We start from the raw sequence: 15,070 nt of genomic DNA, 5'->3' as shown, positions 1-15,070 counted from the left end.
CCCACGGACTGCAGCCTACCAGGCTCCTCTGTCCATGGGATTTTCCAGGCAAGAGTACTGGAGTGGGGTACCATTGCCTTCTCCATTGGGAAGTCCTAAATAAAGTCAAATTTTTAAAACAGTAATACATATGCTTTCCCTAATCTCAAAGTGAAAGCTACTAAGGTGTTCTGGCTATTGTCAAAGAACGAGTTCAACCAGTCTTCTCCGAAAAGGAACTATAAAAACTAATGAACCAAACAGCAAATTCAGTGCTAGGGAGGCAACCTAAGGCTTGAAACTTTGTGAGAAGTGCTTGAAAAACTGCAGAACTGAGATAACAATATTGTTCCTCCACCTCCCATCACTCAGCTTCATGGTATAAAGGTTCTTCCACGTATGGCAGGCTGTAAGGACTGGCAGCAGATTTACACATTTGAAGGAGCTCCTTTCATTTGAGGTGAGGAGTAATGCAGTGGTGCAACAGTTGTGTGTGAGCATAAGGCCCAGAGTCTTTGCTGGTTTGAGGTGATGGTCAAGGCTGCAGCGAGCATATGCTTGCCTGAAGCTGGGTATAAACTCAACGGAAACCCAAGAGAACCTGTGCTAGACCAGGCGACTTTGAGGCTGTAAACATGTGCAGAGGAGATGCAAAAATATTCAGCAAAAAGCACAAGCAGAAGAAGACTCAAAAAGACCTGAAATTCAAATGTGCTATCCAATACACACAAATGGCCATCTGCCCGAGGATGCAAGTCTTAACCAAGGTGACTGATCACAAAACCTGTCCAATCACTGGTTAGCACTATACTGTGTGGACACAAGGGCAACTCCTAAGAACTCGGGCTTAAAAATGAAAGAATTTATAACAACTGAGAAGACACATCTGCAGCCACACCACAGGCGACATAATTTCATAGGCAGCCCACCGGCTGCTGCTGCTGCTGCTAAGTTGCTTCAGTCGTGTCCGACTCTGTGTGACCCCATAGACAGCAGCCCACCAGGCTTCCTCGTCCCTGGGATTCTCCAGGCAAGAATACTGGAGTGGGTTGCCATTTCCTTCTCTACCACACCAGCATGGATGGTGCTAAACAAGTCTAGATGGAGGCACTGAAAATTTAATTTTGGCGTCAAATTAAATTTTCAGTGCTTCCATCTAGACTTGTTTAGCACAGATGACAGGATGCAACTGAGTTATTCTTTAAGTCAACCATTCAATGATTCAGGATGTGACAAATTACCTTTTATCCAACATCACAACTGGTTCATTTAAATTATCTGAGCACATAAGAACTTCAACCTGACCATCTGAGAGAGAACTGGGCTTCCTCCTTCTTTCAACGTAATACATAGGCAAACAGGATACGGCTAAAGCAGCAAGGAAATCTGCAAAAAAACCACCTTATATCCTTTAAAATACATCCACTAAAATGTGCTAATTTTCCAAGGCTCTGTGACTCTAAAATTCAAGCCATTCCTTTACAAGGAAAAATGCTAACATTTAAATTTCTGGTGCCTCCAATTTCTTTCTTCCTCTCTTTATTTATTCCTTCAAAAGTTCTAAGTTTACTATGTACCAGGCACTCAACTTGGTACTAGAGAAAGACAGACAACAGGCAAGGCAGGCCCCAGCTGTACTCTTAATGACTAGGGGCCAATCAGCAGGGTACTAGGATAAAAAGCTTATAACTTCTGCTGCTGAAAACCATTTAATATTTGTCCACTGACCTAACAAGAAAGTTTTAGAGTAAAATCTTTTCTGGGCACATTAATTCCAAGAATAGTTTTTAATCTTAATTCTTTCCTAAATTGAACACAGACAATGAAAATACACAGTAAAGTAAGTAACCTTGAACACTCCTCTGCCCACTACTAATCTGGTCTTTGTCTTAAACAATGCAGCCACCCAGTGGAATGCTTACAGTGTTGTTTTTGTTTAGCTTTATAATTCTATGATGTGGTAATGCTTTCAAATGCCACTAGGGGGTGGTAAAAGTCAAAGGAGGAAGCCCACGGCTTGCTTGATGAAAAATGCCTGAGGAGGTATTCCTCATATTATTATCCTGCTGTTCTGAACTTCTGATTTAAAAAAAAAAGTACACATAGGTGCTGAGAAATTCTATTAGTCTCAGGAAAAAGGTACACAAAAAGATGAACTATAATGTAAACTTCGAAAAAAAAAAAGATTGAGTCCTCTGACATACAAAAATCTCAAGGAAATCATCCTTATAATGAGGTAATGAAAAGTTTAATACTCATCCTAGTGTCTGTTGACTGAGAAATAGCTTTTCTGCCCAATCATATCTTTATTTCATCTGACTCTATGATTTTGTTGTTGTTGTTTTTTAAGATTTACTTATTTTTTAGCTGGGCTGGGTCTTTGTTGCTACCAGCAGGCTTTACTGTTTGTTGCGGTACACGGGCTTCTCATCGCAGTGTCCGCTCTTGTTTCAGAGTGCAGGCTCTAGGTGCACGGGCTTCAGTAGCTGCAATGCCTGGGCTCAGCAGTTGCAGCTCCCGGGCTTTAGAGCTTAGTAGTTGTGGCACATGGGCTTAGTTGCTCTGTGGCATGTTGGATCTTCCTGGACCAGGGACCAAACCAGTGTCCCTTGCATTGAAAGGCAGATTCTTAATCACTGCACCACAAGGGAAGCCCTATGATTTTCTTTTATATTGCTTTTAAATTCAACACCAATAGTCCAGAGTATCAAGTTACTTCAAGTTCCCCTGACTCCCTATGTCACAATAAGATGTCTTTGATCTTCACATGGCTCTTTCTGCCTGGAGTTTGTTTTACTCTATTGTGTGTGTGTGTGTGTGTGTGTGCGTGTGTTTAAAATATTTACTATGTGTAGTGTGAGAATAAAATAATGTAGTCTCTAACTCAAGTTTACATCCTAATAACAGAAACAGGCCAAGTCACTGCCAAAGTCAGCACAGTCACTGCCAAAGTCACAAAGTGCCAGGATGACAGTGCTGTGGAAGGGATCTTACGAACATGAGGCAAAAGATGCCCTACCTACGACTGATGGGGTCAGGGGGCATGGTGGGGGTGGGGTTAGGAAGAAGGCTTCTCAACATCTGAGTGGACACTGGGACCACAGAGGTATGTCAAGGATAGAACAAGCAAGATGCACAATGGCTTGGGGGCTCTGATGTATTTTCAGAAATCTAAGACTGGCACACAGGAGCCTAATGAGAGGAGAGTGTGGACCATGGTGGGTAGACATACAGGTGCTTTCTGCCAGGCTTAGGATCCAATCACTTTCTTAATCTTTTATGTCACTGAAGGCTTTTAGGCAAGGGAATAATAACATGGTCAACTTAGCTAATATTGAAAAAAATATAAAATTTGCATATATTAGCTGTGATCATAGATGCTAGTCCTGGAGCTGGGGTTCAAGTCCAAGCTCCACTCTCTTACTCCTTGTGTAATATTGGATGAACTATCTCACCTCTCTGTGCCTCAACTTGCTGATCTCTAAAACAGGGATAATGAGACTTTAACCTTAGAGAGGTTATGAGGAACCCTTAGAACAATGCAGTCATTCTATCTAACATGGTATTATGGTAGCTGCTTGGGAGAAGGCAACTGAGGAGGAGGCTGTTGCAGAAACAGAAGTGATGACAATTTAAATGAAATCAAGGAGGTAGCAACAAAGAGGTTCAAAATGGCATGGTGAACGATGGGCTGGGAGCCATAGGAAAGGGGCGGAGTCCCCAGTGAGGCTCTGGTTTCTCACATGGGCAAAGGGGTGGGTGGTGCTCTCAGACATGGGGGATTCTGGAGGAAGGTCAATCGGGGGATGACAGATAACACAGAGCATCAAGACTCTCCCCGTCCACATATCGGTGTGTAAGACCCTCTATCATGTTTATTTTTGCATCTCTGCATCTCATTATGGGTTGCACATCAAGACCACGTCTTATTTATATTCACACCCTAAATGTCTGGTATGTTATATGTTTGCTAAGCGTATTGAGAAGTACAGGGGGTTAGGTGAGGGGGGAAAGCTTTTGAATGATAGACAAAAACATAAATAATAAATCAAATTTTCTACCTGCTTCAGATTCAGGAGGAGAATAAAACTGACCATCAGAAAGACCCCCAGGAATCAGCGCCGCCCTCTCCGAGGCATCCTGAACTATCAAGAGTCCTGGAAGAGAAGAAATTCAGATGCTGGGAATGATGCCACTGTTCTGGTAGCTTTGTGGCCAGGTTAACCAAAATAAAAGTGTTATTATTACATTTTTAAAACTCTTAGTAGGAAAGAGTACTTTGAAAAATCTTTCAACCAAAAACTAAGTGTTAATAGAATCTTCCCATCTGGAAATACCTACTTTCCTATCGAAATCAACAACATCAAAACCAAAGCACAAAGCCAAACAAAAAAAAAGAACTCATGAGGTTGTACAAATGGCCTCTCTACATCTGGTTAGAGAAATGCCAGCATAAAAGCAAAAAAACACTAGCAGAGAGGCTGTCGACAATGCATTCTTCTGGCTGAAGCTGAGTTACACCGAGATAAAGCTGGAGGAAGCACCAGACCAAACAGTAGGTGCCAGGTGTGCATGTAATATTGGTGACAGTGAAAATAAATGGTATTTTCAATGTTTTCACTAATTATGTGCTTTGCTTTATTAGCAACTTTAGTTTAATCACATAGGCACGCAAGCCTCAGTCACACGAACAGCTGAAGTACTTTCATTAAAGTTCAGTTTGATGTTTATATACAACTTAAACAATTTTTATTTTTTTACTTTTGGCCAGGCCTGGCAGCACAAGGGATCTTAGTTCCCTAACCAGGGTCTGAACCCACACTCCCTGTAGTGGAAGCCCAGAGTCCCAGCCACTGAACTACCATGGAATTCTTTTTACCAAGTGGCTTCATTTAGCTTTACTTGTCCCTTTTCCACAATACAGTCTCATACAAGAAGAGAAGGCACAGGATAGAAGATGGATCTTAGTCTGATTAATGTGTTTTAAAATCTATTCCTGAATGATAATTCTTTTCTCATCGATTTCATCTTTGTACATGAACTTTTGAAAAATAAAACCACTTACAAGGTTATTTTTCCTTCTACTATATCTTGAGGTTATAATCATGTTTAACTTTCTGTAAGACACAATAAATTTTTTTTTTTTGCCTATTAGGTGGGGCAAATCCAGCCAGATGACTGAGAGAACATAAAAATAGCAAGTTTTACAACTGTCTGAGTCTCTGCTTTGAACTTTGATTATATGTGTCTGAGGGGACAGGTGGAATGTGTGTGCTTCCACTAAGGCCATCACGCAGAGAAGAATTCCCGTCTAAAGTTCAATCATTTGGATTTCCAGTGAACATGCTGTGATGCTCAAAGCCACACAAGGAGATGATAACAACTTTAACAGGATTCATGACCACACATTGCCAGCTCTCACCCTCTACTCAGAGGAGGATGGAAAGCCTGAGACGGGTGAACATTTCTCTGGCTGGCTAACTTCCTCCTCTCCTTTCCATCTCCATCAGCAACCCATCAACAGTCCCCCTTCAGGCAGTTATTCACATGGCAGCCCAAAGGCACCATCTGTGGGATAGACAGTGATAGGAGACTCTGGAGAATCAAGAACTTCTATGTAGAACTGCTACCTTGGCATGAAATGCTCCGCGACCTCTAGCTATTATCAATAGGGAGAAAAGGTCAACCTGTCTAAGGAGAAGGAGGCATTGGCTACTGCTGTTGCTGCTGGAATGTCTTTTTCACCAGTATTCACACTTCCTTCCAGGGAAGTCTGCCCTAACAGCTGGAGCAAGGGGCCACATCCTGTCCCTGTCCCTTCATCCAACTCTTCCCGCAGTGTCTCCTGCAGCCTGCAGGGTGGAGACCCCAGATCTGCCTGACTCCACCCACAGCTCCATGCAAAGCCAGATCTCAGAACCCTCCTACACTTTTGGTGGGAATGTAAATTGTCCCAGCCACGATGGAGAACAGTATGGAATATAAAAACTAAAAATAAAGCTACCATGTGGTCCAGCAATCCCACTCCTGGGCATATATCTGGAGAACACCACAGTTCAAAAAGATACACGCACCCCAGTGTTCACTGCAGCACTATTTACAATAGCCAGGACATAGAAGCAACCTAAATGTCCACTGACAGATGAATGAATAAAGAAGAATGGTACATATATACAATGAAATATTACTCAGCCTTAAAAGAAGTATGAAATAATGCCATTTGCTGCAACATGGCTGGACCCAGGGATCATCATACTAAGTGAAACAAGTTAGACCAAGATAAATATGATAATTACTTATACATGGAATCTAAAAATCGATACAAATGAACTCATTAACAAAACAGAAATGGACTCATAGGCTTAGAAAACAAATTTATGGTTACCAAAAGGGAAAGGTGGGAGAGGAAGGGATGAATTAGGAGGTAATCCCAATTACATATATACACTAATATATATAAGATAAGTCATCAACAAGGACCTACTGTAGAGCATAGGGAACTCTATTCAATACTCTGTAATATCCTGTATGGAAAAGAATCTGGAAAGAAATAAATATATGTATATGAACAACTAAATCACTTTGTTATACATGTGAAACTAACAAACACTGTAAATCAACTATACTCCAGTATAAAATAAAAATTAAAAAACTAAAAAAAAAAAAGCCAGAACTCTGCAGCCCCTCCCCCCTACCTGGGGGGAGGTAAACTCAGGAGGTAAACTCAGAGAGAAACTTACTGTTTTCTTCTTCTGCCTCTTGTGGTAACACTTTGAAGTCCAGGAACCATGTCTCGATCCAGGCAAGGATGAAGGAAATGATGGGCAGCACATAGCCAAAAGCCCCTTGTGAGAAAAGCTGGAAGAACAGATGTGACCAGGAGAGACAAACAGTTACTATGAGCTCATTCTAGAGAACAAGACATCAGTACAGTCACGGCACAAAAAAGCGGAAAGCCATACCTTTGAGAGGATCACTTTTGCTAATAAAAAGGCACTGGTCACTGCTGTTGTCAACTGAAAGACACATAATCCAGCAACATTCAAATTAGATATGTGACACTGTAAAGGCATTGCTGTCATGCAGGAGAACCATCTGAGCCAGAAACAGGTAACGCTTGAAAAGGCCCTGGCACGCCTGGCTTCCTCCCATGTCACTTTTCCTCTGTCCCCTAAACCAGATGGGGGCAAAGAGGGCTTCCACATGGCACGGATGCCCTACATGGCAGCTTGAGGTTTCCCTTCACCCACAGGCTGGTATGTTGGGAAACTCAATTTTGTCCACTGGAGGGTACAACATGTAAAGATGCTACCTGCATAGAAGGAACCAGTGAAAGCGAGGCAGGGCTCCCCCAGGGCTCAGGAAGGCCAGAGATTATTCCCACAGGACCTGGACCTTGTGTCTTCATCCTCTAACTAATATATGCAGCAATAAGAAACCTAACCAACGTGAATGCCAACAGGAGTCTTGACTGACAAAATGGAGGTCAAGAAATACCAGGTGTCATGCTTGGTCACTATTAACAAAGTTGCAGAGTCAGTTTTGTTAGCAAAACACAACATACACACACACACGCATGCACATATACACGTTAATACATACACACACAGATATGCCAGCATTGGAAGAGGAGGCATCTTACATTATGATACTAATTAATTTTACGGGCTGACACTAAGTACTTTTCAGGAACCAGCTGACTCCTTCCAGCTGCCTGGTCCCCTCTCTGTAAACATTTTTAGAAACAAGAATCAACAACAATAAAATGGATGTGCTTGAAGTGACTCTTTGATAATTTCAAGCTAGAGATTAAAGAAGGTTTCTTAAAACTCAGTGCATAGTCAACTACTTTCTGAAACAAACATTGAGACAGATTTTCTGAAAGATACCAGTGCACATCATGGAAACTGAACAGAATGTCCCAAATTGGGATGGCTGGAGAAAATGGACAAGCAACAACCATCACAGCTGTTTGGGATCAGCAACAGCATACATTCAGGAAAGGGAGCTGAGTCTGACTGAAACTGATGGCCTCCATCCATGCAATGTGAGCTTGGGGTTCGATGGATGGTTTGACAGCAGCCCAGGGTTCTGTGGATGCTCAGAAGAGATGGTCCAGGCAGACAAGGCACATGGTGGATGCCCTCTTAGGACAGCACACAACTCTATGCCCAGCTGGACAAGCCCGTGCCAGGTCCACACAGACCAAGGTCCCACGCAGTTTAGTCCTGCCCAAGTCTTCCAGTCTGAGGAGCTTCCCCCATATACCTGCTTTGTTTAGAGCTCTCAACAAGGTGACTGTTCAGAGGTCCACGGAAATGGCGAAAATAATTCAGGCAGAATTGCTTATAATTCTTCTTTCAACCAATGAATATTTATTGAGAAGAGCTTGTGCCAAAGCTCTGGGCTGGATGCCAGGAAATGGAGGTGAGTAAAAGATGCCACTGCCTTCAAGAAATCTGAAGGCAGCAATAAAAGGGAACTTTTACCTTTAAGACTGGAGGGAGGCGGGTAACACAGGGAGGAAGGCAAGGATCAAAATCAGCAGAGACCAAATGGTGAAAAATCACCAAGAAGTTTCAACCCAAGAGGAAATGGTCCAAACTGCTTTGAGACAGAGGGACTGAACTCATTTCTCATTTGCAAAATGAGGTAGAGGGTGGGCTGGTGCTTGGACCACAATCACTGCTAGGCCCCTGAAATCCTCACTTGTCTCAGTTTCTATAGCAATAAAGATAGTTACTCATCACCTCTGGAGAGAAGCCCTGGAGAACGAAACCTACTGAGGTGTGAAGGACAGGGATTCAGGAGAAGCCAGGGGGATTCAACTCAGATGGAAGCCACACATGCCCCCAGCTCAGCCCTCTTGTGAGCAGGCCTTGGCCACCAGCGCTGGAGGGGGGACCACTCACCAGGCATACTCACCGCTATGGCCCACCAATGGCGCAGTCTGCACACTGCATATGCAAGTATTAACACTTTAAATCGAAAAACTGCCAAAAGCTATATTAAAAAAAAAAAAGACAAGCTTTCAGGAATATAGACAAAGGTATACATTAAGTTTTATGAAAAACCCACCAAAGTGTTTTCATTATTCTGATTTAGTTGAAAACTGTCATAAACGGGTACTGGTCTATAGACCAGTTTGGGATCTCTGCTCTAGAATTTGTGGAATATCGTGTAGACAGGGACTCGAATTAACTGCCCATTATCAACAAAAGAATATATAGTGAGGTGTTTCTTTTATCTTTCCATTTGAGTCCAATAGATTCTGATATCATTTTAAGGTTGGAGACAAGGTTTTGAAAGTCGACTCCAAGCACCTTTCCACTCACTTTTGATACTGGATTGTTAGTGAAGTACTCTGGAAAGCTCTGAGTTACTGGGGTGTTGCTAGAGTTCTGCAATCCCAGGAGCTGCCCTCTGATTGTTCATCATGGTTTAGGGACTTTTGTGAAATGCTTTATGTGTATCACTGTCCCACATAATCCCCAACCCCAGCAATTCCATGAGTCAGCAACTATTATGATGGATACAGAAACTGTCCAAGGCCACACAGTCTTAGGAGGAAGCCAGGATTGAACCCAGGTAGCCTGATTTCAAAGACCAGGCTCCTAGCCACTATTCCAATTGTCTTAGTAATTCTCATTTACTAAGGAATAAACATAGAATAAAATTGTACCTATTTTACTTGAAAAATATGCTTATTCTGAGTAGTAAGAAGTCAGGTAGGTGGCTCTTGAGTAATGCCTCAGGGTAGGGGTCTGCCAACTGTTTCTTACTAATCAAAACTGCTGAAGGGCTGGAAGCTGACAACTTCAGTGCTATCAATGACTGTGTGACCTCACTCAAGACCCTTTCATGTAAATGAAGTTTGCAGCTATATTTGTTTTAATTTGCAGCTTTCATTAAAAATGGGTTTACCAGTAATATGCTCATCATTTAGTTTATTTATCCTACTCCTATCTCTGCATTCTGGACTTGGCAAAAGCATAAATCTTTATTCCTTTATCTCAGTCTCCCAGATCCCAGGGTTTCCTGGAGGCTGCGTCCATTTCCAAGGCCAGGCGTGACAGTCTTTCCAAGCTGAGCTAATAGGTCCCACCTAATTGTCCAATATCATTAACTCTCTAAGCAGAGTTCAAACAACCCTTGGAGATCTGGCCAGAGGATTAACTTGGTTTCCTAAGAATTCCTGGCTCAGACTACTTAAGAAAAATTCATCAGAGGAAATAAAAGGAAAGAGAGAAGTCAATTTTGTTATTAAATGTCAATAGCTTTACAGAAAAAAATTATCAAGAGATTTAGGATCTAACATGCTCTGCCACAAGTTCAGTGATGTGGGGTAGGTCAAGACACTGACCCATGAGACTCAATGTCTTCCTCTGGAAAATCAGATTAAATTATATCAGTGGTTTTCCAAATACTCTGTGGCAGCCAAACACTTTTTCAAAACAATCTTACTGGAACACTAACATACTGTACAGATGAAAATGGAATCTACTCAGATTGCAAGGGGGTGATGACAAGGAACCTGGATCTCTATTTACTGAGAATCCCATCTCTTTCCTGCTACACACTTCAGCAGGGTAACTCAGAAAAACAAAACAAAGCTAGACTTTTTAGAGCAGTTCAAAAGCCACTAGAAAATATAACCATTAATATTCTCAACCAAAACTAATGATGATGACAACAATGATTGGAGGTAAATCTCTGAGATTCTGAGACACCTTTCACTGGGCTAAGTGTTTTCTGGGTATTATTTTATTTATGTTTCAGAACTGTGATGATTTCATTTCATATAGGAGCAAACTAAAGTTTAGACTTAATATATACAAAGATATACAATTAGTGACTGTGTTGTGAATAAAACCCAGGTTTTGCTGACTGTAAGGGTCTTAATCATTGTGCACACAGCTTCTCAGGATAGTGAATAAAGTAGTTAAAGTGAATTTGGGGGAATTTTTAATGAATCTTAGTTGCCTATACTGTGTAACACAATGCTGAGACCTGACTTATTCACACTATCACCTGTAAAAAGATACCATGGAGATCTATCAAACCCATTCAAAGTCACAGTGTATCCTAGAAAGATACTGCAAATATTCCTTTGAATAAAATGAACACCTCATCTACAGATAACTGCATCTATACAATTTTACAACTGACTAATGTTGCCCAAGATTGTCAATATATCAGTTTTCTCAAAAACTCCTATTATGGAAAAATGAAACAGAATTATTATTAAAAAATACTCTCAGAAATCTACCACAAGACAGAAAAGGAATGGAATTTTCACTGTGCTATTATATAAACAGGTAAATTTTCCTTTTTAGCACCTGCTGATGGCTTCTATCTCAGCTACTTTTGAAAGAATAAAGGAAAATCTGAAAAGCTTCTTCTTCTGTGCTCCCTTATTTTTCATTAATCTTTTCTTTCCTTGAAATGACCAGAGAGAGCACTGAATGGCCCAGGGATAAAGGTAAAGGAAAGATAATGTTTAAAAGAGGAAAAAAGAATTGCATAGACAGGTCTACTGAGAGGAAATTTGCCTTTTGGTTAGTTTCATCATGTCCGAAATATACAACAGAGAATATACAACAGAATACTTACAAATATATCAAAATAAGAAGAGTAGTAGTCATACTGCACCACCTCTTTCTCTAACGTGTTCTCAATACCTCCATTCACCTGGGAAGGACAGGAAGAGATGAAAATGAGAGTGTTATGTGTGAATATAAAACAGGAGAACATACAAGTAAGGTTTTACAAACACTTTTCTATCTTCTTCAGAAGACAGAGAACAACAACCAGAAATTTTAAAACATGTAAGAACCCTCATATTTCGAACAGAAAAATGGTGAAGGGCATTTCCCACTTCAACTCTGAATTCAACAAATAGATAATGGTGAACAATGCTTTGTTATAGCTTATATTTTGGCACAATAAAATGTTAAACATGATTTTTTTCTCTTATAAGAGAATGTCTTCAATCATACAAACGTATTTTTATGGAAGACAATTAACATTTATCCAGGGTTCCCGTCACTTTCTGATCACTCTTCACTATTTTAAGTCTTGGAAGCCCAAGCTGTCCCTTAATCACTTAGCAAACATCCATGACAACAGTTATCATGACACAGAACAGAAATGTAAAAAATATCCCTGGTTGCTCCTATTCGCTCCTAGCATCTTAAAATTCTGCACTCTTGAATAGATAACAGAATGAAGGCTAAGCTAGACCTACAATCATATGACAGTTATAGTAGATGATGTAAAGTAAACATATTATGATAAATTTTCTGTCCTCTCCCAATTCTATCAAGATGAATTTTAAATAATCAAGTTTAAAATTCTGCATATCAAACTACAAAGAATACTACTTTTTTTAAAGTAATATTCTTTTAAAAAAAAAAAAATCACAAAGGAACATATGTCTGATAGCTAGGAAAGGGCCTAAGCAGACCCTCCATAACTGTGAGGACCTGTGAATTAGCTGATAATAGGGAACATGATGTACAATAGCAAATTCAAGTTTCCAATCTGTAGTACAGACACTGTTGGTCTTGACAAACCAGTGCAGTTGTCTGAGGACAAATTAGAGGACAATTAACCAGAGATCTGGGTAAAAGAAAAAAGGGGAAAAAGTCAGTAAGGAATACCTTTGTACGATTTACTAGTGTGTGTGTGTGTGTGAAAGTTGCTCAGTTGTGTCCGACTCTGCAACCCCATAGACTGTAGCCCACCAGGCTCCTCTGTCCATAGGGATTCTCCAGGCAAGAATACTGGAGTGGGTTGCCATGCTCTCCTCCAAGGAATCTTCCCAACCCAAGGATCGAACCCAGGTCTCCTGCATTGCAGGTAAATTCGTTACCATCTGAGCCAACAGTGAAGCCCAAGAATACTGGACTGGGTAGCCTATCCCTTCTCCAGCAGATCTTCTCAACCCAGGAATTGAACAGGGGTCTCCTGCACTGCAGGTGATTTCTTTACCAGCTGAGCTACCAGGGATTTACTACGATTTACTAATCGGTCGTATTAGACTAAAAGTTGACACAAGCAAAGAATCCTCTTGGCTTAGATACCTTTTCAAGTACAGTTGACCCTTGAGCAACAGGGATTTGAACTGTATGGGTCCACTTACAGGTGGCTATTTTTCAACTTTAAATATTATAGCCCTACATAGTCCACAGTTGATTGAATCCACGGGTGTGGGGGAATCCTGGATATGGAGGGCTGGCTATAGATTATAAAATATATCCCCTCCCCTGCACTGTCCAAGGTCAACTGTACCTGTTATAAAAATGGAAGGTACAACGAACACTATTTTGTACCTTAAATCCTTAAGGAGGCTTAGATTTCTGTGTAATTTGTGCAGAAGAACTACAGACCTGACTATAAGCCTTTACCAATGAATAGAATTAAAAACCTGGGAGCAAGGAGAAATAATTGAAAGCCAACCAACCATCTAGTTTCACTGCTCTGTCTCTCCAGACCAGGGAAACTTAATATCCAAAATACTCTAAAAAATGATTATTCCAAGTAGACTATGGCAAAGAGGCATTCTCTACCACACAGAAACCAACCTTCCTGACTGTGAGAACAGGAATTAAAGCTGCTGATACAGTTCTGCAATAACAAGCCAGTAGAAAGAGGTTCTCCTCAGTATCCATAAACTTTAAAATAAACTGTCATTTCATGTTGCCTTTCAATAGAGAAAGGGCTTCCCCAGTGGCTCAGTGGTAAAGAATCCAACTGCCAATGCAGGAGACACACGAGACGTGGGTCAGGAAGATCCCTTGGAGTAGGAAATGGCAACCCACTCCAGTATTCTTGCCTGGAATATTCTATGGACCGAGCCTGGTGGGCTACAGTCCATGGGGTCACAAAGAGTCAGACACAACTGAGCATGCGCAAAAAAGAAGAACTTAAATAGAGTAAAATCTGTACCTCTAACCCCAACTTATACTCAAAATTACTTCAAAATCTTGGCCTCTAGTACAAGATGTCCCAAAGAGATTCATCTTTAATTTCACATAGACCACCCCCCCACCCCTTCCCAATCATGGTTCTGTCAGAACTGGTACTGTTATTTTAGATTCTGTCCTTAGAAATCCTAAGAGTCATCTTTGGATAGTGCGGTGATAAAATCAGCTTATCAACAAATCATCATATTTCTTCCTTTAGTATGTCTCTCAAGTTAGCTGTTTCTTTTCTACTTCCACAACCTTCCAAGGAGTTCCTCCAAAACTTCTGAGTTAAGGTTCTTACTATCAATCTGCCTGGAATTTAAACTAATCTGCAAACCACTGCTATGAACTTGATCCATTCATTAAGTATTTGCTGAGCACCTAGTGAGTGCCAAGGACTATTCTACACACAGGAAATACTTCAGCCAACAAATGAATATCTATGTCTTTGTGGAACTAATACGCTAGCAAGTGCAGACAGACAACACATAAGAAAATCAGAAAAAAGGCAAAAAAGAAAATCAGTGCTACAAAGGACAGAAGCAGGACAGTGTGGCAGAATAACCGTTGACTCCTTTGTGGTGGGTGGTCATGGAAATCTTCCCTTGGTGACTGACTTAAATGAATTAAATCAGTTGAAATGACTGATACTAGCATAGTAAGACAAAATCTACATCAAGATGAAGGAAATGAACCAATTCATATAGAAGAATGGGTCTAAGACAGAAGAGAGCTTGTTCCATTCTGTGAATAGAAGTCTGGCTGACGTGGGTAGGCCAGGAACAAAGGGTGGGAAAGGAAATTGGGGTTGGCTTCTTGAGGGCTTTGGATTGTAAGTGCTCTGATAGGTCAGTGAAAAGTTTTAAACAGAAAATGTTATCTGATTTATATTTCTACTTATTCTACTTTTAAAAGTCACTCTGGCTTCTATCAAGAGAATGGATTTGGGGAGGGCAAGAGTGGAATCCAGGACTTCCCTGGCGGCTCAAATGGTAAAGAATTTGCTTGCAAAGCAGGAGACCCAGGTTCGATCCCTGGGTTGGGAAGATCCCCTGGATAAGGGACTAGCTATCCACTCCAGTATTCTTGACTGGAGAATCCTATGGACAGAGGAGCTTGGT

At 41.0% G+C, this 15,070-nt stretch overlaps 1 protein-coding gene across 1 annotated transcript in view; it reads right to left on the bottom strand.

The window, feature by feature from the left end:
• Nucleotides 1-15,070, bottom strand: part of STARD3NL (STARD3 N-terminal like) — a 62,183-nt gene that overhangs the window by 4,308 nt on the left and 42,805 nt on the right. Inside the window, exons 3-7 of the mRNA XM_010841495.1 lie at nt 11,593-11,670; nt 8,905-8,982; nt 6,942-6,995; nt 6,720-6,837; nt 4,041-4,136 (exon numbers count right to left, since the gene is read on the bottom strand). Coding sequence (XP_010839797.1) covers nt 4,041-4,136; nt 6,720-6,837; nt 6,942-6,995; nt 8,905-8,982; nt 11,593-11,670 — 424 coding nt within the window. The remainder of the gene's footprint in view (nt 1-4,040; nt 4,137-6,719; nt 6,838-6,941; nt 6,996-8,904; nt 8,983-11,592; nt 11,671-15,070) is intronic.

This window comes from Bison bison, unplaced genomic scaffold (assembly GCF_000754665.1).
Source record: "Bison bison bison isolate TAMUID 2011002044 unplaced genomic scaffold, Bison_UMD1.0 scf7180017864162, whole genome shotgun sequence".
Lineage (NCBI taxonomy): Eukaryota > Metazoa > Chordata > Mammalia > Artiodactyla > Bovidae > Bison > Bison bison.
This window is presented reverse-complemented; position numbering and strand designations above follow the sequence as displayed.